Source organism: Pezoporus wallicus, unplaced genomic scaffold, assembly GCF_028554395.1.
Source record: "Pezoporus wallicus isolate ANWC-B61680 ecotype Strahan unplaced genomic scaffold, APGP_CSIRO_Pwel_v1 contig_3812, whole genome shotgun sequence".
In the NCBI taxonomy this organism is placed as follows: domain Eukaryota; kingdom Metazoa; phylum Chordata; class Aves; order Psittaciformes; family Psittacidae; genus Pezoporus; species Pezoporus wallicus.
In genome coordinates, this window is record NW_026639618.1 from 2174991 (window position 1) to 2200099 (window position 25109).

The 25109-nt window shown below is 40.3% G+C and overlaps 1 protein-coding gene across 1 annotated transcript; it reads right to left on the reverse strand.

The window, feature by feature from the left end:
- Nucleotides 1–4646: 4646 nt before the first annotated feature.
- On the reverse strand, nucleotides 4647–20827 carry MED30 (mediator complex subunit 30). Its single transcript, XM_057415254.1, has 5 exons — nucleotides 20737–20827; nucleotides 19874–20063; nucleotides 18790–18948; nucleotides 17212–17322; nucleotides 4647–4894 (listed from the first exon to the last, which is right to left on the reverse strand). The coding sequence occupies exons 2-5, from the start codon at nucleotides 20045–20047 to the stop codon at nucleotides 4799–4801; spliced, it is 540 nt and encodes a 179-aa protein (XP_057271237.1). The 5' UTR covers nucleotides 20048–20063; nucleotides 20737–20827; the 3' UTR covers nucleotides 4647–4798.
- Nucleotides 20828–25109: the final 4282 nt, after the last annotated feature.

Here is a 25109-nt window from a genome sequence, read left to right on the forward strand (position 1 = left end):
CCAAAACTGCAGTGGCTTTTTTAATCTCACTGCATCCCAATTACTTCTTTAACTCAGGTTTAAAATGTGTTTTCCCAAATCCTCTTTCCTTGCTTCTATTTTATGGTCAGTTCATGTGCACCTAAGTTTTGATTATTGCCATTGTATTTCCTTGTATTTTCTCCTTATTGTTTGAAAGTCTTCCCACTTCAACAATGTATTTCAGTAATGGACTGTCTTCATGACCCTCTTTCCCCCTTGCCAGGACTGTAAATACTTCTAAAACCTCTACATCGCTATAAAGACAAGTGCATCAATATCCATTGCTACTCAGACAATTTTGAAATCATGTATCTTTCTTCCTACTTAGGCAAATCTGAATGCATTTTTCAAGCAAGATTTCATGAGAAAGCACAAGCAGAAAGGATTTTATCACAGGTGTGTGTGTAATTCAATCCTTTTAGCCACTCATTTTCAACTCTATTCCAGAACATTGCTCTACAGCTTTATAGTAAAGTCAGCTGAGAAGTGAGAACACGAAGGGCCAAAGAGGGCCTCACACATCTGGCCTCTTATAGGATTTGGGCAGAAAATCAGAGTTTATACAACCTCAGCAGTGATTATGAGATATCATCAGCTGCTGGGAACAGGGGCAGAAGCAGAACTCTAAGCAATTAGGTAGCTTTCAAACAAACATCAAGGCATACAACAAGCTAAGATGTTCCTAGAATGAAGTGGACATAAAAACATGCCTCAAATATGCCTGCGGTCTTCACTGGACCTAGTCCAGTAAGAAGTGCTGTCAAACATGGATTCTACTTCCTACGACATTCACATCAATACAAATACTGTTCGTGGCTTTTAGCAGTGTTATTTGTTGTGTAGTGTTGCAACAGAAGCCAGAATGCATCCCTTATATAAGAAAAATCCTTTAAATTTACACAGAAGTTACATGTAACAAGACAAAAAAAATCACTACACTGCATTTATTTACCTCTTACAATCCAGTTATCTAATACATTTTCTTAAATAAAACCTGCTATTGGTACATACTTTTTGTCACTTTCATTAATATCCTGATATGTATCAGCCAGCTTGTTATTTTTATGTATACAGTAACCTTCCAACTTAGCAAAAACCCCCTCTGTTAAAGCCCTGATGCTCTACCGTATCAGTCTTCATTACTATTCAATAAGGAGAGTGAGCAAACTACTTGCTTTTTTCCCAAAATATTTTTTCTGTACTGATATATTTGTAAATGCCTTTGTATTTCCCCATTTTCTTTGTTAGCACAAAGTAACTGAAATAATCCATTCTCTAAACCTCTGACAGTGTCCTTGGGTGTCATTGTATCTTTTTTGACATCTTTTTCTGAACTTCAGATCTCCAAATCTACATCTGGAGCTCATTGTTTTCCACAGCAGATATCAGTCATCCTTCAGCTGTAGTCTTTCTGGCTTGTGCAGCCATCTTGAACAAGGATGAAATCTTGTTTCCTATGAGACTGGAATCCTTGTCCTACTCCAACTAAATCCATTCTTTACAGTGATTAGTTTAAGTAGCACTTGTGCACAAGCTCCAATTTCTCCATCAGTAAGAAATACTATAATCAGAGCAGGTTTTTTTCTACAGGACAATAACAGCCATGGCTTATTAAGAGCACTTTCGATATGGCCTTGCTGCCTCTTTGGAAGAAAAGAGGAAAGGCAAACTCCTTACACCTTTCCTGAATGAAGCATAAATATGCTCTGCACTCTCGTCTTTTTACTTAAGAAAACCCTTGGATCTTTGCATAGTGCCTACACGGCATCTTCTGTATTGTGTCACTGAACACTGAATATCTGCTATATTGTCTACAAAAGTGTTGGATGAATGGTTTCCCTTTGAAACCGTGAGTTAACTTGGCGTGCTCTCATAAACATGCCACAAAGTACACAGCATCCTAGCTCCAGAGCCCCAATGCATAGCTCCATGCACCCCCTCTGTGCAAGAGAGGGCCCTAAGAACCCCAACCTCCCCAAATATTTTTATATTCCAAATATGGGACCATCCTAGGTTCTGGTATCTGCTCCTGGGGCTGTCTGTACGCTTATCCAGCTTCTGCCTGAGCAGAAATAGTCAGTGATGTATAAACAAAACACGGAAACATCTGTGTTGGTATTGCTTCGCTGGTATTTGTAAGCACTTCATTTGATGCCATTTCATTAACCAGCAGTTAAAGTTCAGTTAGCACTTACTAAAATACTACATTTCAGCACATGTTGATGCCCAGTAATTTCTTCTAAAGTGTTTCACAGCTGAGGACTTGCCACTTTTCTTAAAACTGCAATCTTCTTGGCCAACTCCTTGGCCATACTTATTCATGGATCTGACAGCGTATGAATTATGTTCACTACCCTTACTTTCATCTGTGTAAGTCAAACTGTACAGTTTTGGTCCAACACCTTGCAAAGTTCCTGTTTTGACAGTATTTACTGTGATAATTTACAATTCTGTCAATTCTGCACTTTCAATTTAGCTACTGTGCCATCTATTCTGGTAGTGCTTTAAAGTGTTTTCTCCTCTCTCCCAGATGAAAAATTGTAGTATAAACCTTGGCTACTGCTAGCAGCTGCACAGAGAAAGCTGAATATTGTACTGGCCAAACACCTAGTTGCAATATTTACACTCCTATTTATATCTTAGGTTACTTCTGTTCTGTTTATATGCAATAAAAAAGTCAACAAACTTTAAAGATGCTTAGTAAGAATACACAGATAGTATACAGGCAGTAGAGCAAAGTCTACACTAATCTCCATTTTCCAGAGTTGTTCCAAAAATAGAGCAAAATACTAAGTACTGTGAATTTTACACACACAATTAAAATGTTGATGCCATTTCAAAATCCTTCTTCCTGGATCTTTCAAATACTTCTGAGCTGGATGAATGCTTATACACACATCAAACAGAAAGCTGCCACTACAGCTTGCAAACACAAAAATGTGCTCGCGTATTAAAGAATCAAAATCTCTACTTGCAGTCTTCTTTTCAAAAGCTTTGTACATAAAATAGTTCTGCCTCTCACAACTGCCGAAATCAACCATTATTTCTGACCAACAAGTCTGCCACAGTGGCCAATGCAGATGGGAAATGAACAGCTCTGCTGATAGCTCTGCCACTGAGTAAGCTGTCCACTCCTTTTGTAATGTGGGAGAGAAGAAAAAGTCCTTATTTGTAATATGTTGCGACATCTACTCACATCTAGATATGGTCATAGTTACACATCATGTTCAACAATGGGTAAACTAATCAAAATGAACATTTTCCAACTGTTTATTTGCAATTATAAGACTGGGCATCCATTGTTCTGTTAAGATATAAAGCCTTCAAAAGTAGAAACAAGAGACAACCATACTGCACCCAATTTTAGGGAAAAGACACTGTTAAGCAGGTGTGATCAGACCTACTACATGTCTTTATTTTACCTCAAGGTAAAATTTTACCTCAAGGAGTAGGCAAATGGGTTGAAATTATTAAAAAACAAAATAAAAAGACTGATAGAACAGCAAAAGCAGTACAAAATTTTAAACCCCATATACCTCAGATTAATAAGCATTCAATATCGAAACCCCGTATCTTTTAAAAGGATACCATTTAACTGGGCTCTCTAGAAGGTTCTGAGCAAATCTTTCACATAAAACTGTTTAGGAATCTGATGGGGCATGGAGTGAGAGTTAAAAGTAATACACAAGAAGCAAATCATAAGGATGGTCTGTTTTCAACTGGACAAATATTAACAGTACAGTACCCTACAGATGTGCACCGAAATGGTGTTATTTTACATATTCTTTTACCTGGATAAAAGAGACACCTAGTCCACTGGCAGCATCCCTGGACAACAAAAATTATTAAGGCTATATTTAAGGCTAACAAAATCTGTGAGGAATACCAGAGGCAGAACAAAGACAGATGAAGGTTGATGATTAACTCAAAATAATGTACTGCTCAGGTACTCCAAAGTTTTCTAGGACTCACAGTGACAGAGAAAAGATTAATGAGGCATTTATTCAGTACATTCTGGTAAACAAATCCGAAGTATTCCAACCATACATAATACTACAGGAATACTTCATCATACAATACCTGGAGCAGTACTCAAGAAATTATAACAGATAGTTACAGAAGAAGTTAACGTTGAGGCTACACATATGTAGCCTTAAAAGGACTTAATTATATCCATAATATAGGGGTCATTTTATGTAGGTTTTGATTTTTGCTCCAATTTATCTAATATATACCCACTGATAGGATATGGAATAAGACGTGCTTACGTGGCATAGTAGCCTGTAGTGTATGCTCCCACAATGGGAAAACATATTGAATTGTAATATCTGATTGCCTATTGTGGTCCTGTGGCTTACTAGAGCTTTTTTGTATTGTGATTTTTCCTCCCTGTAGAGGTGGTTTGCACTGCAGAAGGGCATGAAAACACATTTTTAAAGCAGTGTCAACTGTATTATAGAAAAAAAATAAATCCAGAAACAATTCATTTATAAAAACCCTCATTTGCATAGCAGTCCAAATTACTACAGCAATTTACTTAGGCTGTATTATATTCAGCCTCACTGAATTGCTCAGATTAACACCTGGAGGATGAATCTTTTATGAAAAACAAAACCAACACCATGTAAGTTATTACAAAACCCCAACATTTTAATCTTGAAGACTTTTCAAACATTACTGCAAAATGGTTGTGGAAAAAAACATGTTACTTCTTCAGAAGAAATTAAGTATATCCAAATTGGTATCTTTTCCAATCGCAAAGTTTGATTCTCCGTGTTCAGTTCCGCATTGCCAACATGGCATTTATGTCCCAAATAAGATTCCGTAACTGATCCATGATCTGTTTCAGCTGCTGATTCTTCTGTTTCAGTTTCTGTGGGAAGAGTTTATGGTTAGTTTTTTTGTGATCAGTTCAAACAGCACATTCAGAAATTCAACCAAAATTACAGTATTATTAAATGGTATATGGATCTTTTTCTCAGTTGTCAGCAAGCAGTGTTAATGGGATAGTACATCCTCTTTAAAGCACACTCTAAAAAATGCAAGAAAGCCTCAAAAGTTAAGGACCACTGTTAAGAGGGGAAATGCTGTTTCACTTCACAACACTTCTTTTAATCAAAACACTTGCCCCCTTCAAAAACTGGAGGCATGAGGGGATGGGTCCTTTCTTTCCAAAGTCCACAAACTAGTACTCCAAGTAGTAAGAAAAAAAATCAGGACACAGATACATTTATGTGAATATATTTTGTATAATTTAGGTGCACAGAAAAGTGAGGGACTAGTGGCAGAAACTTCAACTAAGCACAAGGTACAGGTGAAGCCAAGCAAGCTTTTCCAGCCCTTCTGCCTATGTAGGTAAGGGGTCCTGTCTTGAAACAGATATTCCCAAGCAGTCTGAATTGTTCAGAATTATGTACTGGTTTTGCAAACTGCAGAAGCATTTGAAGGAACAGAATACCAGCAAACTCACTTTTATTTGGGTGCATAACCAGAACTTGAAAATTATGTCTTTACAGAAGAAAGATCAGTGCATTAAGACATCACACAATCTCCCTAACCTTTCATGTTTCACAATAATACACATATTGTCTGATTTATTCATTTTCCTGCTCAAATCAAAGCTGTCAAGAACTAAGTTACTGTGTATTGTTCAACAAAAACCTGTTTCCTTCATTTCATTCCAGTTTGATAAGATGTCAGATTTCTCACATTAGAGATCAAACTACTTATTCATTAGGGAAGTCCACAGTTCCAAGGAAAGTGAAAGCACAGGAAAGATTTGTTACCATCAAAAGAGGACAAATTATTTCAAATGTTTCAGGTTTGTCATAACTTTGTTATTTGTACTACACAAATGGCAATACACTAGAAGGGTGACTTAGATCAGTAATACAACCAAAGTAACTGGAACAGTGATAAAGGAAGCAACAAAAGAAGCAATATCCTGAAAAATCAGTCTCCTGAATTTTGATGTGGACAACACACTGATATGTTTAAGCTGTCCATCTCGTCAGCTGGGAAAGAAGCCCAGAGACAAAAAGAGTCTGTTCACTTCAGACCTGTAAGAATGGCCTGAAGTAACATGTCATTAGACTTAGATTACACAGGGAACATAGGACTTTGAGTAAGGGAAACATTCCTGAACCCAGACTTTGGTGGATAAATTTTCTGGAAGCAGAGACAACACTCAATTCCAGACTCCCGAGAAGGATGTAAAAACAGATGTAGGACAATTCATGTGCACTAACTTTGAATTTCTAAACAAGCATCTGACAGACTAAAAAAATATTTTAAAGATAACTATGTGCATTTATCATATACTTCTTTCTTTTCTGTTTGCTAGACTTCACAATCTACAGCAGAGATCCAGCTCCTAAAGAGAGAAAACTGAGAAGCATGTAGTTACCACAGGATCCAAATGACAGAATTGCAAGTGTCTTCCTACAAAAGCTCATAATGTAAGATTCTGATGTCTGAGAAAGCACAAGAGGGATGAGATAAACAAGCATGTTCATACCTACGGCATTGAAAAACATATCTCTGTTTGCCATCCTCAACATTCATTCCTAGAGAAATCAATGAATGTTACACAAAAATACTAGTTTAACACAAAATGCCATTCGCTGATACTGAGGGCATGCAAGTCCAGTTTTTCAAAGCCTTCATTAATAGAAATGAAGGCTGATGGTCAGTGATAGTTACTCAGGTCACAGATAGAAAGAAGAACCATTAACCTCTGATATGCAAATTGTGTCCTCTCTCCATCCATGTCTAATTGTACTGTTAAATACTGTTATGTAGGTATGCTCACGTGAACTTTATGTAAGCTACCCAAAAGACTCATTCTATTAGATTGTTTTCATTTCTTGGGCAAGTGCTATGAAACTGTAAATTGCCTGATCTTTACTTGATGCTAGACAAGGGAACCTTCAAACTGGCTTTCATTTGTTTTCAAAGCACCTGTAAAGACAAGACGTATATGACTGTTACTTCATCTGAAGATAATTTTAGATCCTTGTCTTCAGTGAAGAACTATTTTCTTAGCTCTTCTATAGAAAAAAAAACATCTAAGATGAAGCACCATTTCTGGATTGCTAGGCTGAAAAAAGAATAAAGAGAGGGGAAAAACCACCACTTCAGAGCACATGGTCTCCTGTTTGAAATGCATGTAGTGATCTTTTGTTACCAATCTTTGACAAGCAATGGTCCACACCACAAAGTACTACATGATTACTATGTTCTGCACCACTGGCAGTGCTGGCCTCTGCTTTTAAGACTTGGCTGGACCCCTTAAGAGCTTCTCAGCTCAGGTCTAACCTTGGAAAGACAGGTGAAATGGCCTTCTTGGAAAACAGGCAAGTTGTGTAAGCAGCTTCTGCAGTAATGACAAATTTCATGTGAACAGATTGCTTGCAAGTTGTCTCCCACTCTTTCCTCCTTCTACTGAAAAGACTTAGATGAACTCTGGACTGCTTCTCAGGATTAACAGTTGTATCAAACAAGAAAAGGTACTTCATCCTACATACATGCTACAGCTTCTGACTTTATCTCTTTTAAGATAGTGTCGTGGTTTAGACCCAGCTGGTAACTCAGCACCACGCAGCCGTTTGCTCTCCCACCACCTTTTCCCCCTTCCCAGGCAGGATGGGGAGGAGAACTGAAAGAATGTAAACCCCACAGGTTGAGGTAAGAACAGTTTAATAACTGAAGTAAAATATAGTTATTTTGTGATGATACAGAGAAAACCAACAATAACAATAATGGTAATAATAGGAAACAACAAAAGAAGAGAAATGAGGATTCAGAAAGCACAAGTGATGCACAATACAATTGCTCACTACCCACTGACCAATACCCAACCCAAACCAAGCAGCAATAGATCCCCTCTGGGCAACTCCCCCCAGTTTATATACTGGGCATGATGTACTGTGGTATAGAATACCCCTTTGGCTAGTTTGGGTCAGGTGTCCTGTCTCTGCTCCCTCCTGGCTCCTCGTACCCCTCCTCACTGGCAAAGCATGAGAGACTGAAAAGTCCTTGATCAGGGTAAGTGCTATCTAGCAACAATTAAAAACATCAGTGTGTTATAAGCACTGTTCTCAGACTGAAGCCAAAACACAGCACCTTACCAGCTACTAGGAAGAAAAAAAAACTCTTACAGCTGAAACCAGAACAGATAGCACAGGAAAATTATCCTATATGAGACAGTTTATAGTGAATTTAGGAGATCTAATTCACCTCACCAGGCATGTTTCTGCTGGCTCCTCTCTGTCAGAAAAATGGTCTGACTGAAACCCAATCCTAGTGGGTCTTCTTTGGTGATATAATTTTCAACATGAGTAACTTCATTTTGACTGATGCTGCAAGTACTGTGGCCAGCATGATGGAGTTGGCAAGGACTGCACCTTCCAGTAACCTGTAGTAGGCTTAGGCAGGACATTTATGAAAACACATACAGAAACGCAAAAGCCACATAAATGAAACAAAGTGGGAGAACTATAACATACATCCAGTAAATAGCTGCAGCATGCCATAAAGAACTTGACATGTTTCATACAGAGTTGGGTTCAGTAGGACACAAGAATTTCAACATTGACTGAAATACTTTTTTTTAAACTTAAACTCATTGTTGGTTCACTTCCATGTCATTTGGAATGAAAACTGGTGTTGGGGCTGTTGGTTGATGAGAAACTTAACATGAGCCGGCAGTGCGTGCTCACAACCCAGAAAGCCAACCGTATCCTGAGCTGTATCAAGACGAGCATGACCAGTAGGTCAAAGGAGGTGATCCTGCCCCTCTACTCTGCTCTTGTGAGAGCTCACCTGGAATATTGTGTGCAGTTCTGGTGTCCTCAACATAAAAAGGACATGGGACTGTTGGAACAAGTCCAGAGGAGGGCCACGAGGATGATCAGGGGACTGGAGCACCTCCCGTATGAAGACAGGCTGAGCAAGTTGGGGCTGTTCAGCCTGGAGAAGAGAAGGCTGCGTGGAGACCTCATGGCAGCCTTCCAGTATCTGAAGAGGGCCTATAAGGATGCTGGGGAGGGACTCTTCATTAGGGACTGTAGTGATAGGACAAGGGGTAACAGGTTAAAACTTAAACAGGGGAAGTTTAGACTGGATATAAGGAAGAAGTTCTTTATTGTTAGGGTGGTGAGGCACTGGAATGGGTTGCCCAGGGAAGCTGTGAATGCTCCACGCTAGTGGCATTCAAGGCCAGGTTGGACAGAGCCTTGAGTGACATGGTTTAGTGTGAGGTGTCCCTGCCCATGGCAGGGGGCTTGGAACTAGATGATCTTAAGGTCCTTTCCAACCCTAACTATTCTATGATTCTATTCATCAGGGCTGTCTAGACCAATCTACAACTTTCTATCAGGGATGTATAAGAACTTTCCTTTGCACACTATTGCCATCTCTCTTCTCATCTTAAGCTCATCCATCATTTTAAAACCTAAATATCACTATGAGTCACTATTCTGCACTCAATCCATTTGTTAAAAGTTTCTTGTTCAGGCAATGATAATAGCATAAACACTATGCTATATTCCAACTGATGCATGTAAAAACATCAGAAGTACTTGTCTATGTTGTACAGGCACTTCTGCTGCTTAAGAAAATGAAAAGTAAATAGTTTTTACCTGCTCTCTTCCAGACCTGCAACAGCACATGCCACAAGTATATCTATGCTTAGTAAAGCATTAAATATTAATAATAGTAGTGCTTTTACCTGCAGAATTAAACCAATTATGTTTATTTTGTTGATCCTGACTCTACTACAGAGAATTTGCATCATGTTCGTTTTCATAAGCATATTACTCCTTCTGACCGTTAAACTTCTGTAGGAAGTGATTGCTGAAAGCCTTACACAAACAGCGGCCTCTACTTTTCCATGTAAAAGTCAAACCCTCTACAGAAACACAATGTTTGTGATGAGCGAGAAAAATAAAGCTTGCCCTGGCAATTCACACTGTTGTTTTTTTTAAGTGAGTCCTTCATAATGAAATCTCTGAAGTAAGGAGGTGGATAAACCTCTTCCCCTCCAGCCTTCAGTCTGATAGTCAAAAGACTCGCAATGTTATACGCGCACAGCAGGAAAAAGAAGGACACTCAACACTTTGCAAAAACTCTTTTAAAGCTGACAGGTGATGCTTGAACTTATGGCTACTTAACTGATAGCAAGGCCCATTTGCCATCATAATAAATTTACATATTCATGTATTTATAATATTTTTAAAAATGGTTAAAAGCATTCATCACTAATACAGTACCTACTGCGCCATGAAACATTAACTCACTCATTGTTCAATAACTACAGCTTTTCCTGATGTCATTCACGGGCATAACTATTCTAGCTGCTACCCTTACTGGAAATGAGAGACTGGGTTTTCTGCCTCCTGCTACATCTGATAGCTGCAAGGAAACTGTTCCTTCTGCACGCATCACTCTTCCTGAAATAAGCAGAGGCACCAGTGACAGCCTCTGCTCCACTGCATGCTCAATACTTTTCACATATTGAACCAAACAGCAATTGCATGTATACCCCGCTCTGTTGTTCCAAGAGGAGTGTGTTCATTAAAATGGATGGATGTTTGCTTCATACCAATTATTTATCATCCAACGATAACGTCTGAGGTGTTATTTACTGAGTAACCTCTAAGCTATGTAGCTTGTAATGGAATTATCCATTCCCCAAGGTGCTCCTCCACCACACTCCTTGGTGTTACATCCCCATTCTTAACATGAAATCACACAGTTGTAAGATTCTCAGTTACAGATGGCAAACTAAGTCACAGGAACACTATGGATAAAACTGGAGTGCCTATCAACTTTGTCCAGAGGCATCTAAGATCCAAGTACATCACTAAACTTGGTATTTTATCAGCTTCCCACATATTCAAAGGACAGCTATCACTAACCATAAAGGGCAGAATGAACAACTACCACAGACATTTTGGGGCAGAGCTAAAGACAAAAATCCAGTTTTCAAGAGCAGCCTTCAATTACTTACTACTCACATTAAATCCTTCCTTTTCATTCCCAAATTCCCTGCTTATTTAATACACTCAAGCAAGTTAAATGACACATAAACCAGGACTCTTATAATCTTACTTATCACAATACTGATTCAATCTAAACAGTACTTAGTCTGCAACAAAAGCAGAATAACCTCAAGGACTCTTCCAGAAAAGAAGGGGGAGGAGGGGAAGAAGTGATAATGTAATAACAGTTGTACCATATGCATTTATATGAAGACAAAAAGGGACAATATGACAATTGGGATTGTAGGGACAGCTTTAAGTGTGGTGTTTCATAACTTTTCTCAGCTTCGTAAACATGATATTGTTTTGATATAGAAAGCTTCATGAAAAGCTTTGAATGCAACATTTTATATGAAACAGAAAATGAAGTATTTCATTTTATGGAATAAAATGCATCTGAGTGCTGAGAGAGCTGTCTGATGACATTACAAGATCACTCTATATAATTTTCTATTGCAGATGGGGAGAGGCTCCTGATGAAAAAGGAAACATCTCAATTCATCTTCAAGAAAGGTGAGGAGGGGGATCCAGAAAACTATGGAAGCTACAGGCTAGTCAGCCTAACCCCTGAGCCCAAAAAGACTGCAGCAAAGACTTCCAGAAGCCATGTCCAGACACATGAATGGTAAATTGACCATGAACAGTCATCCTGGATTTACCAAATGGGTTGTGCCAGACCAACATAATTGCCTTCTACTTAGAAATGACTGGCTGTGGGGCCAAGGGGAGAGCAGAGGACTTTCGTATCAGTCAGGCTCAGACAGTCTCCCAGTATCCTTGTAGCCAAACTGGAGAGATGTGGTTTGGAAGGTGGATGACAGGGTTGATGGAAAACCGAGAGGCTACTGGATTCTAAATGCTGTGATTATCAGTATCAAGACCAATTAGCAGCTGGTCACTCTTGATGTTTCTCAGGATTGATACTAAAGTAAAAGACCTGAGGTCTTTTTTGAAACTTTCTGACAAGTGGAACATGAGTCAGCAACAGATCTTTTCTCAACAATGAAGATTAACTGCATGCTGTGCTGTATTAGGAAGAAAGCAGCAATCAGCTCAAGTGAAATTGTTATTTCCTCTATTTGGATCTGGAGAATGATTGTCCAATTTGGGGCTCAATACAAAACACTAACATACTGGAGATCATTTAGTGGAAGGCCACCAAGATGATTAAAGCTATATTTGTTCAGACTCAAGCAGAGAAGGCTAAGGCAGGATCACAATGCTGGCTTCAGCTACCTAACAAAGATCACAGAAGACAAAGCTAGACTCTTCTTGAATGTACACAGCACAGGGATGAGGGGCAGTGGACATGAGTTACAACTAAGAAAATTCCCATGTAAGACTAGGAACACTTTTTCAGTGAAAAATCAATAATTAAGAAGGGCCTAGAAAGGGTAGAATGTCCATCCTCACAAAATATTCAAAATGCTACTGGATATGAACCTGAGCAATTGGATCTAACTTTGCTTGCTAGCCCTACTTTGAGGTAGGGGTTGAATCAGACCTCCCACTGAGCCTAAATTCCTCTACAATTCTGCTATTGCACAGACAGTTCAGGTATCCAAAACAGGATGGAAATGCCCGTAGGGCAGACTAATCTGCTGAGAAGGTGTCCAAATAAGCAATTCTTCACCTCTTGTTACAGTGTTCCTTGTTGCACATTCATATTTTGGGTGTAAAAGGACTCTACAACTACAAAACAAATTAAAAATATGTGGAAATAGCGTGCAAGGTAGTTTAAAAAGAATGCAGGTTTTCAGCATGGCCAAAAGTAGTTTTCAGGTACGATTCTCCAAAGGGAAAGGCTAATTGCAAATTGCTGTCATTTTAAGGACTACTTCCCTAAACATCAGCTGCACAATGCTTGTTATCAAAAAAGCCCAGAGCTAAGCTTGTAACAGCTTAACTTAAATGCCTGTCATGTAGAACGTCTTTTCCTCTCTTAGCAAAATCACTATTAACCAGTTAGCAAAGATTAACTAAGAATCAAACATGACTTTTCTAAAGGGCCACCTGGAAAGTCCTAATGCTATTTCACATAGTTTCATTTTCACCCAAATGTATCAAGACTACGAATTATGGGAGGGCTTTCCCAAGTGTTTCATTTGAAAGCAGACCTACACCACTTAAAAAAAAACAATGCTGTTCTTGCTCAATTTCTTTTTTAAAAAAAGGGGTAAACTGTTGATAAGGTAGCAACACAAATTAAAGTGCTCTTAGTTGTGATTTGCTATTTTGTAAGTCCTGTCAAATGTACTACAAAACCACAGACTCAAGGTGAGCCTGACATCTTAAAAATATTACAGGTGATGCAATACTTGGAATGTAAAAAACATGTAGAGAGAACATCTCAAAAAAATATGCAAACAAGTGAGGAAATTTTGGTAATAGCTTCCAACTGTTGCAAATAGTAATTATGTTCAGTGAAAACTGGATCAGGACTTGTACTAGTAGACGAATGCAAATGCTAAACTGATTCTGGAGGACTAAATTCTTCACTCCAGAAAAGAGTCAATCACCTCAACAACTTACAGTCCCAGAAAGCAAATACAGATAACAAGGAATAAGCTACATTTTTGGTACAAAAATGTTTTGTACAAAAGTAGAGCTACTTGGTGTTCCACAAATGGTTTGTTTGGTTGTTTTATAATAATAGTGGCATTCCTAGTGCAGGCAAAAAATTCCATTTCTTTTTAAGCTTAATAGTTTGAATTTAAACCTACAATTGCTAATTATAACTGAATTGCTAGGACAGAAATTCATTACCTTGTAAGCTAATCTATATTTTAAATTAATGAACAAGTACTACTTAGCCAAGGTGAGCACATTAAACTTTCAGACCTAAAAAGACAAGTCTAATATATCAGAAGAAATAAATAAATAAGACCAAAAAATGCCACTATTATTCAGTAAACTGACATCAAAAGGTACTGCAGTATTTAGGAATTGTGCTACATCAATAGGGTCTCCTACTTCATGAATGAGATGGTGAATAAAGGAACTACAGGGTGCTCCTTGACCCCTCCACTGGGGATGCTCCCTTCCAGACAACTGTAGTAGCAAAGCAGAACTGCTATGTATGGTGACTCCTGGAAGGAGGGATGTTTTTGTCTGAGAACACATGATCCATAAGGTTTATAGGGTCTACTAGTTTTGGCTGAGCTCCGCACTGCAGGGCAGTTCGTGTCCTTCACATACATGCAGAACCACTAAAGAGATAAGACTGGCTGTGATATCACACCAAGAAGGGCAAAATTAAGAGACACACAAAAGGTCTAAGAATTCAAATGTGTCAATAGCATCAAAGTATTGGGTTATTGCAATAAGGCCTTTTTTAGTACTGCATATCACATCAAAAAGCACTAGGTGAGAGCAGGATGACCAGCTGATGGAAGTAAAGACAGTGGGTCAAGAATGTAAAAAGCTTCACCATCTATCACATTGGTTTCCCTGTCACAGCATTTTCATCAACATTTTGTATTACTGGGATTTTGCTAAAATAGATTAAGCAAAACTGAGTCAGAGGTGGACATTCCATACTACAGAGGACTGAAAAGCTGTCAGGAGTGCCAGCTGAGAACCAGAATGCTATTTGAGCCCAGCAGCCACGGTCAGAAATTAGGCCAATTAACCCGATACTAGTGATTTTTTTTTTTTTCGTAAAAATAGGAATTTCTTTATTTCTACCAATTTCTTATTCTGTCTGTATTGCAATTGGAACTTGGAAAGTGGTGGTGGATGTGCTCAGACAGTTGGAGGGAGGCAAAAAAAACCAACCCAATGCACTCAAGAAAATCTGGAAATTGGGTCAAGGAATTTAAGTGTAAATACAGGATTTGAGACCAGATTTAAGTGAAGGCTTTAACACATTCTTATTGCAAATTTGCTACCAATGGTCCAGTAACACCATCAACCTTTTAAGATTCAAAACTCATCATTAACATTTATGAAATTCTTTTCACAAGATCACACCAAAGAGGTTTAAAAACATAGTAGCATGCAAATACAACAACAAGGGCAAAACCATGTCAGAGAACTATTAAAAACACAGCAAATATGGACAGTTAAACTTATTAACACTTAAAGATTGCAAATAAATGTGCATAAATTCACAGTACATTACATATACAATATATACAAACCTGCTACATCAGCACTGAACAGAAAGAATACAACAAGAAAGCTGACAATTGCTTTTCTCTAACTTCTGGTAGTCCTCATTTTGTCCTACACAATATGCATACATTTTCTAAATAAATTGGTTATGAAAAACTCAATACATCTCTTACTGCTGAAGACAAATTAAAGTAGCAGAAATAGTTTAAAAGCTGAAAATCCAACAATTATTCTCTCCATAAAGAAGTAGTTTACTCATTTATTTCCTTTGTTCATTTATTTTTGTAGGTTATGCATTTTACTGAGCATTTACTGATTTACAACAACAGAAACATTTATTTAAACCTATCTTGGTACTTTACAGACTGAAGAAACATGTTAGAAATTGTGGTCTGCTAAAACTACGTATTTTTAATCTCAATATTATATTAGCATTTCCTACGGCATATTTATTTTTAGAGTCCATCTTTGCACTCGATTGCATACTGCCACTCACACTGAAAATTTAGCAGCATCTTTGTCATACATAGTACATTTTTTCTCTGAATGTGCCAACACTCAATAAATTCAGCACTTAACAAAAGCAATGGTCTTCTTCAAACTGTCAAAATACAGAAGGTTGCCCTGAAACTTCTTTACCAACTCGCATCATTGAAATAATATTTACACATCTGATGCTCAATACCTGTTTTTTTAACACCTAAAATAAGTTTTAAAAAGAAGTAAGTACAACAGGCACCTTACTTCAATCTGAAGTGCTAATATCTAGTGGGTTAAGCATATACATAATACACTGTATTCCAAAGAATAAATGTCAACATCCTTGCTGGCGACATGGACAGTGGGACTGAGTCACCCTCAGCGAGTTTGCTGATGACACTGAGCTGTGTGGTACAATCAGTGTACTGGAGGGAAGGGATGCCATCTAGAGGGCCTCTGAAACGCTTGAGAGGTGGGCCAGTGCCAACCTCATTAAGTTCAACAAGGCCAAGTCCTTCCCCTGGCTCAGGGCAATCCCAAGCACAAATACAGGCTGGACAGAGAACGGGTTGAGAGCAGCCCTGAGGAGAAGGACTTGGGGATGTTGCATTGTTTGATGAGAAAATGGACATGAGCCAGCAGTGTGTGCTCACAGCCCAGAAAGCCAACAGTACGCTGGGCCGCATCAAAAGGAGAGTGGACAGCAGCCGGAGGGAAGTGATCCCTCCCCTCTACTCAGCTCTGGCGAGACCCCAGCTCTGGGGCCCAAACATAAGAAGGATGTGGACCTATTGGAGCAAATCCAGAGGAGGCCACAAAGATGATCAGGGGCCTGGTGCACCTGTCCTGTGAAGACAGGCTGAGAGAGTTGGGGTTGCTCAGACTGGAGAAGGGAAGGCTCTCAGGAGATTGTATAGCAGCCTCCAGTGCCTAAAGGGGGCTGACAAGAAATCTGGAGAGGGGCTTTCTACAAGAGCAAGTAGTGACAGGACAAGGGGGAATGGCTTTAAGATGAAAAATGGAAGATTTAGATTAGATTAGATGATTAGATTAGATTAGATTAGATTAGATTAGATTAGATTAGATTAGATTAGGAAGAACTTCTTTACTATGAGGGTGGTGAGACACTGGCACAGGCTGCCCAGAGAAGCTGTGGCTGCAACATCTCTGGCAGCGCACAAGGCCAGGCTGGATGGGGCTTTGAGCAACATGATCTAGTGGAACGTGTCCCTGCCTATGGTGGGGGGCTGGAACTGGATGCTCTTGAAGGTCCCTTCCAACCCAAACCATTCTGTGATCCCATGAAAAAGAGACACAAGTTAAAACTGTCAGGAATCCTAAACTTTACATCCAGAGGCACAGGTAAAAAAAAACAACCCCAAAATTGCTCACTAAAACATAATTCTGAATTAGTTCCGCAAGAAGTATTTAATAGCAAGTTTGACAGTAGTTATCACACATGCTGCATTTAGTACAGCAATCAAGAAATTTAAGCTTTGCAATGACAAACTGACATTTTTAGTTTTATGCAAATTAATTTCAACTTTCTTACCTTATTTACTTCCATGATTTCCCTTCTCTCTTCACTAGCAAAACGAAGCTGACTTGCAGCACCACGATCATCATGCTTGGAGCCATCTTCTTCAACATATGGAATAAGTTGCTGTGAAGACAAGAAACATCAGCTTTAGGAAAAAAAAGCAAATAAGGAAGAAAAAGGAAAAAAAGAAAAAAGAAAAACAAAAAACCCACCACAAACAAACAAACAAACAAAAAAAGCCATATGACACAGAAAGTAATACTATTTTCTCCAAAGGTTCAAACTTCCCAAGAGGAAGCGGAGACAAGCTTACTTCATCACCTCAAACCCAAAGGCCTTGCAGTAAACTCAGTTTGCTGCCCAGGAAAACTCATGTGCTTCAAGAAGATACAATCCCACATATCACAATGCCTAGACCTAAGAAATTTCATAACTGCAGGTGGAACTCAGTCTTTACATTAAGATGTTTATCACTGATAATCCCTGTATTTTCAAACTCTGCAGATTGTGATTTTAAAATTTACTATACCACAAACATGAACTTGTCATTACTGTAAAGTATTTCAGCGATACACTGAACATAATTATGACTGGCTTTACATAGCTACTTGGCTAATACCCTAATTATGACTTGCTATTTTAGTGGGCCTCTGTTTGGCTAGTCTTAGGACCAGGCCCACAGAACCACCTAATAGGAGTTTTTCCATAAAGCAATAAGTAGTCTAGAATGGACTGTACAGAATGGACTCCTTCATTTCTTTATTCCTATTCAGTGAAGAGACTCATACATAAAAAATAATATCTAAATGATTAAAACCCTATGGACAATCAGAAGTCTGCTAATAGAGTTGCTTCAGAATTCAGAGCTCATTAATTAAAAAACTTCGCAGTTCTGGTTAATATAGAGCAGTAGTTCCTCAAATCAAAATAGGTTTTAAGGGTATTACTAGGAATTAGAAGCAACTTAACATATGAGGAGGAAAAATGAAGTTGTGATTTTAATAGGAACAGCATTTGTATTAGGAAAAACTTTGGCCAATCCTGCTTCCTGGAAGTCTTACGCTGTTAACTGTCTCATCATCACTGCACACTTAGATTTGGTTGATAGTGGCACAACAGGTTAAGAGTTGCAGGTACAGACTGATGGCCAAAACAAGGAGAAAAGTGGTTATTACTCAGAGAGCTAGGCTGGCAGGTGAGAGCTTAAAGCAGACATTTTCCTGCTACAACAACTTACTTAAAAAAAGATAAAATAAAACCCCACAAACTTGCCCTGACCATTTTTTTTTTTTCCTAGGGGAAATGAACTGGTGAATGCAGTAAAAAGCCTGAGGAAAAAGACTAAAGTTTTAAATTAACGTTGATTTCAGAATTGGATTCCTTCCAACTGGTAAGAATCGTTAATGTTAATGGTAAAGTTTCACAATGTTCCAACCAACTCCAAATAATAAACAGAATTCAGTCCACAGAATAATTCCAGTGTCATTTAAAACTTGTTATAAGTCTCCTGCAACTCAAGAGAATCGGTGATACACTAAGCAGAGAGTGGTTATTCTGATCTCTAATTTAGATACAAATAAAGATACTTACTTCTACGGGAACAGGATCAAGCCCAGCACAGTTTTCATTGCATTTGTCATAGACTAATCTCAGTTTTCTGAAGAGTATCGACAGCTGACGGAGATGTTCCTGCAGCTTTCCCAGTCTGTCTTGATATGTTCCAGTATGATATGTAACACCATTCGGTAACTTTGAGAACCAAACCCCCAAAATGTTAAAAACAGTAAAGTTTCTGTCACATGACATATATCAGCTAAAATAATTCAGAGGGGGTTTGTACGTTTTAAAGTAAGACAATCACAGCATCCGCACAGAAATCACTGAAATGTCTATTTTCTTTATCTGCAAAATTCTGTATTTTATCTGCTCATCTACTGTGCAAATCACTGCTGTCAAACGGCTTCATGGATTCTACACTTTGGTCATTGTCACCTCTAACTCTTTTCAGCAAACGTCTTCAAAAAGCTTAAGCATGACACTGTTGTTATTACACTTTGAGACTTCGCGTCTCAACCCCAGGTCACAATTCAGAGACACAAAATGAATTCATAGTTAGCAAACTCTAAGTATATATACCCGTACCTAAGACAACTACAGGAGGAAACTGTCAGTTGTGAAAATAGAGAGAGAATAGGAACGATTATTTCTCTTCTGCTCTCAACAAAGAACAACAGAAGTTTGTATGTTTTCTCAGTAAGTAGCCACAAGTAAGCACTATGTCCACTTTAGTAACAACAAATTATCCAAAAGTTCTAGGTGAAAAATATTACAAAAATCAAAGAGAAATCCTCAAAAAATAATCCCCAGATTTTCACAGAACCAGAGAAACATAACTAGCATATAAACAGACAACTATTCATAAAGGAAAACCCAAATACTCAGCGTGTTTAAAGTATATTTATTGTGGGGACAATAACAAGTCAGCATTTCTGAACTTTCTCCATCCTTACTTAATGTACAGAAGTATGAAAATATACTAAGACTAGCATTCACTTTTTCAATCAACTTTTCAAAGCTGTTTGACTGAGTCATGCATTTAAATGTCCTAAGCTATCTCCTGTGCCTGGTAAACACATGGGGAGTTGAGGCACACAAAAAGAAAGTTATTTCTCACCTGCATGTTCCTCAGTAACTGAAAGATTTCCATGGTCCGGAATACAATGTCCTGCACAGTCTCTTGGCCAATTCGACAGAGGGAAGCTGTATTTACCTCCCGAGCTGCCTGAGCCTGTGTCCCTGAGAAGGCACCTGGCGGTATGCCGGCCCCGGCGAGGGGAGGGGTTGACATCTCCCACGGAGCCAAGCTGTGCCAAAAAGGTAAGACGCTGTGATTAAGTACTTGAGTCTATCATAATAAACTGCTGTATGGCGGCCATGCCATTCCTTCTCCAGATGCATGATCCTATCCAAGATTAAACTGTTCAACTGGTAAAAGCCGGCTCAGTGCAGCGCCCTTTGGCTGGGACACCGCTCCCTTAACCAGTGCCGCTCTGCGGGGCAGTGGGACTGGGGCTGCTACTGACATCTCTCCTCCCCTCCCCGGGAGCGGTCACCGTGAGGCCCCCGCCCGGACCTGTCGCAAGGGGACACCAAAGGGTCTTCTGCCCGGCTCCGGGACTCTGGAACCGGCACCTGCCCAACCGCTCCTCCCACCCCTCACCCGTACCGCAGGCCGAGACCCTTCCCTCTCGCCTGGGTCCCGGGCTGCAGGCTCCTCCCGGGCAACCAGGCCCGCTGATACCGGCCCAAGGACCCGCGCGGAGTTACCGAGACGGGCCGCGACATCTGCTCCGCTCCTCCAGCCCCCGGAGCGCTGCGGGACGGCCCCTGGCAGGCGGGGAGCGAGAAAGGGCCTCCCCGGGCCCCGCAGCCCTCCCCGCGGAAGCCCGGTTGGTAGCGGGAGCGCCCGACCCGGCCGTCCCGGCCCCACTGAACCCCGCTCGAACCTTCCCCCCGGCCCCAGGCACCCCTACTCACAGAGCCGGGCGCCGCGTTGCCCTGGAAACGCGCAGGCGGAAGCACTCGGCGGCGCGGGCGAACCGGAGAGGAAGTGACGTAGCGGCAGGCGCCGCGGCTGAGGGGTGTTTGTCATGGAGGGTGCCGGGGGTGTGCTGTCAGCCGGGCACGGTCTTCCCGTTGAAGGCCTTATTCGAGAGCTCGGTCGTTGTTCTGGCTTCCTGAGTGAAGTGAACGTTTCTGGGCAGGCCAGCATGTAGAGGTGTCAGCCTGGAGTCCTGCAGGTGGTGGTTGAGGTTGAAAAGTTAGGTCAGAATCCTAGAAAGTTCACACAAGTCACACCCCGGCTGTAGCGAGGGTAGGGATTTGGACTTCTTGGTTTCGGCAGATGACGGAGATAAATTGCTGAATAGCAGTTTTTCGGGGGAGGTGTGTATATGTGGGTCTGCACATGCACACGTGACTGTTCAGAGCTTTATAGGTGTACTGGTACCTGTACATTTGTGTAGGGTCTGCAGAAGGCCACGAAGATGCGCCAAGGGCTGGAGCATCTCTGCTCTGAAGACAGGCTGAGAAAGCTGGGCTGGTTCAGCTAGAGGAGGTTCTGGGAAGACCTTAGAGCAGCTTCCAGTGCCTAAAGGGGCTACAAGAAATCTGGAGAGGCTCTTTTTAGAAGGGCCTGTAGTGATAGGGCAAGGGGGAATGGCTTTAAGCGGAAAGAGAGGAGGTTTAGATTAGAGATTAGAAAGAAGTTCTTTATTATGAGTGAGGTGAGGCAGTGGCACAGGTTGGCCAGAGCAGCTGTGGCTGCCCTGTCAGTGTTCAAAGCCAGGCTGGACAGGGCTTTGAGCAACCTGGTCTAATGAAAGGTATCCCTGCCCACGATAGGGGGTTGGAACTGGATGATCTTGAAAGTCTATTTCAACCCAAATGAGTCTAATTTTTGCTAGTATAGAAAAGATTTAAGCTTTGGCCTTCCTGTATCACTGTATTTGCATGGATATAAAATGATTCTATGTTGTCCACCCCGAGTGCTTGTACTACAGTAATACAGTTGTCCTGGTGCAGTTTTGAAGTACAGACAAGGCCCTCTGTGTTTGTGAAGAATAAACGTCTTCAAAAGGAACCAGGCAGAGTCTGTGGGGGCTGATAGATGAATTGTCTATACAGTAGTTAGTGGTTTCTGTCTGCATAATGAAAAAATGTCTCATATGCAAAAATACCAAAGTTTCTCTTTCCTGTTGATGTCATGCCTAGGATTCTGTATTTGTGTGATTTTGACAATAAGTACCTGAAAATGCAGAAGAGGCCATTTATACACCTGTGGCTTCTTACGAATTCTTAGAAAATACCATATTAAAGTAGCTGTGCTGTATTAAAACTGATGTTATGAAAGAGCTTTTGTATGAAATGCATTGCATTTGTAATGCTGTAAAAATAAATCAGATGTTTGACGCATGGTATAGAGCCATTGTTAAAGAAAGCAGAAAGCAGTCAAGGAACATTCAGGAACAGAACCATACAAACTTGCTGTGAGAGGCATTTTGCTGCAGAAAACATTTTGTACCGTAGAAACAGATTAATGAGGGGAAACATCACCACCCCCCTTAAATTGAAGTTTTTTGCTGCCTAGCTAAATTCTCTCTAGCACACTGCTTTAGCCAAGCCACAATGTAAGTAATTTCATTTTAACAAAGATCTTAGCAGAAAAGATACAAAAGTGGTTTCTTAAGCAGATAGAGAAAATAGTTCATAAAAATGGGGGTGGGGGGTGGGGGGTGGTGGTTCACAAGCAAAAGAACCTCCCACAGTCTCTGGGGGAAGAGAAGAACACCTGGGAAGAGCAGCCCCTGGAGAATTTCTAGGGGCTTGTTTGAAGGCTTGCAGCTCAGTTCATTGTACATTAAGGAAATGATGCAAGAAACTGTTCAAGAGTCGAGCACAAAGGATGATGTTTTCTCCTGATTGTATGCCCAAGAGCTCTGTTCACGCTGCTTAACTTGCTGCCCCACATCCGATGGCATGAGAGTAATGAGTAATTCAGACCACCTACTGTTCATTACTGCCAGACACAGACTCCATATACAGTCATATTCTGAAGTATATGACTGCCACTTACAGCAAGCAGTAGAAATATAGAGCCAAGTCTGCATGCAAAGGGTGCTGAAGAATGTTGCTAGGAGGCCTAGTGTTCTTCATTGCCAGTCTGTGGAACCATCTAAATCTGATTTTTTGCTCCTAGACAAAGGAATCCCCTCCTTTTAGATAAAGAATGTTTTCTTGGTTGAAAGAGGAAAGATGAATATGTATTTTTCTTTTGAAAAGCAATCTGTTAAGCAGCCATTGTCTGACTTCAGTTTGGGCCAAGTACTTCATCTGGAAGGTGTCCAAGTCAGAGTTGATGTTTCACTTCTATGATGCCGGTTTCTGTGGCATCAGTTTAACCAGTGTCTTAGGATGCTGCAGGCTTTGTTGCTGGGTTGTACAGAAGCTACCAAAAGTCTAACAAAGAGCATATGTCTACACGTAATGCTCAGTAAACTTTAACCCAAAGACTCTTTAAAGAGTAACTGTGTCAGTGATTGACATTTTTACAATAATAATGGCTTGCAATTTTTTTTTATGTTGTAAGAGGTTGTCACTCATACCCTGAGAAACTCCAGGGACCATATGGCTGTACTGTATCAGGAAAGCAAACCTCAGAAGGGAGGCAAGAGGATAATTGTTTTTGTTTAAACAATTTGCTGTAAGTTGGTCGATATGCTCGCAAGGCAATATGAATCATTCTGCTTAAAAATAAACAGAACTGGTGAAACTCCTGAAGCGTCCTCTGTTTTCCTTGAATAAAGAAGAACATACTCCCTCCCAAGTCTCCTCACACTGTTCTTTAGCAGCAGTGCTTTGATACTGCCTCGAGGGTGACAGATGGGCTTGGGGGAAATGTGCTGATCAGGAAGGGACTTTCATTCTCAGTCCTGTCCTATTCGGTGTTTATGTGTGGATTCAGGGAGAAATAATGGGACTCTGTGGAACCTTTGCCAACAATAAACAGACATTTTGCTGTTACCAAGCTGAGATGGATAACAGCACAGCACATGACTTTTTTAGTATGTGGCCAACACAGACAGTTAAACTGGGTGGAGTTTAATTAATTGGAGACTACATTTATTGGCCAGAGGAAACAGTTAATGGCTGTGATTAGGTGAGGCAGGTTGTAGGCTTGCTTTTTGTGTGTGGTGTGTTTTTTTTTTGTGACAGTATTTTCCCCATCCAGACAGGTATTTTCATGAACTATAAAGGCAGCCATTTAGAGGAAAATAGTGATAGTGCAAGATAAAAAGGGATAAATTAGATACGATTGGAGACCAAAGGTGAGTACTCCATGGATTTGCTCAGTAGAGGATGAATACAGCTGTTTTCTGGACCAAAGGGGAGCTGGGACTGAGCAATTATAATTTCTGTGCCATGACATGATTCTGTTGCACAGCCCTTCAGTGCTGCAGGTGGTAGAAGAGAGCAAGAGAGCAAGATGGAAGGAGTTCAGCCTCCCAGCTTACTGCTGCTTCTTCTGTATATCCATAAGCAAATTTGTCTATGACTGGTCTGTGCTTGCTATGTATTACTGGCACTTTCTGCTGGGGCTCAGAGAAGCGGGATAAGTGTCATACCTGCTGTGTTTTATACAGGTAGTAACCAGCTTCAGTGGTTTACCATAGCCCAGCCTCTGAATGTTCACAGAGCAGTCAGAAAAAAATGATCTCTCAACCTCTAATTTCACAATATCCTTTTGTAGTGGGGTGCCTGCCAGGTGCTCACCAAGCTGCTCCACCAAGCCCTCCCTCACTCCTCCTCAGCAGGACAGGGGGAAGAAAATAAGATGAAAAACTCATGGATTGAGGTAAAGGCAGTTTAATGAAAGCAAGCCAAGGTTGCTTACGAAAGCACAGTCCTACCATAAACTGATCCAGATGGCAATGGAACAGGTGTTCTGCTTCAGTATAGGTACTGCCAGGACCTGGATTGGCTCCTTAACTTAGAATCACATCTCCATAATATAAAACCAAGCATTAACAGATGATAGGCAAGTCAGGCAAAGTGTGGTAGTTCAGTGTACATTTGGAGGACTTAAAGCATGATGTACCATTCTCATTTTGAGTGGGTCCTACACGCCCATTTCTTGATCTCTGACAGGTATATTGTATCATCAATTCTTTATTTTTTTAGAGTTTGCTCCTTGACCTTCAGCTCAAAAATGTTGCCCTTTGCCCATTTCACATTCCCTTAAACACTAAAGCACTGGTTTTATGTTTGCTGCTTTCTGGCATGAAGATCGTTAAAACATCCTTCCCCACATTTTACATGATGGGCTTTTATGCCCAGCAGTTGATACTGTC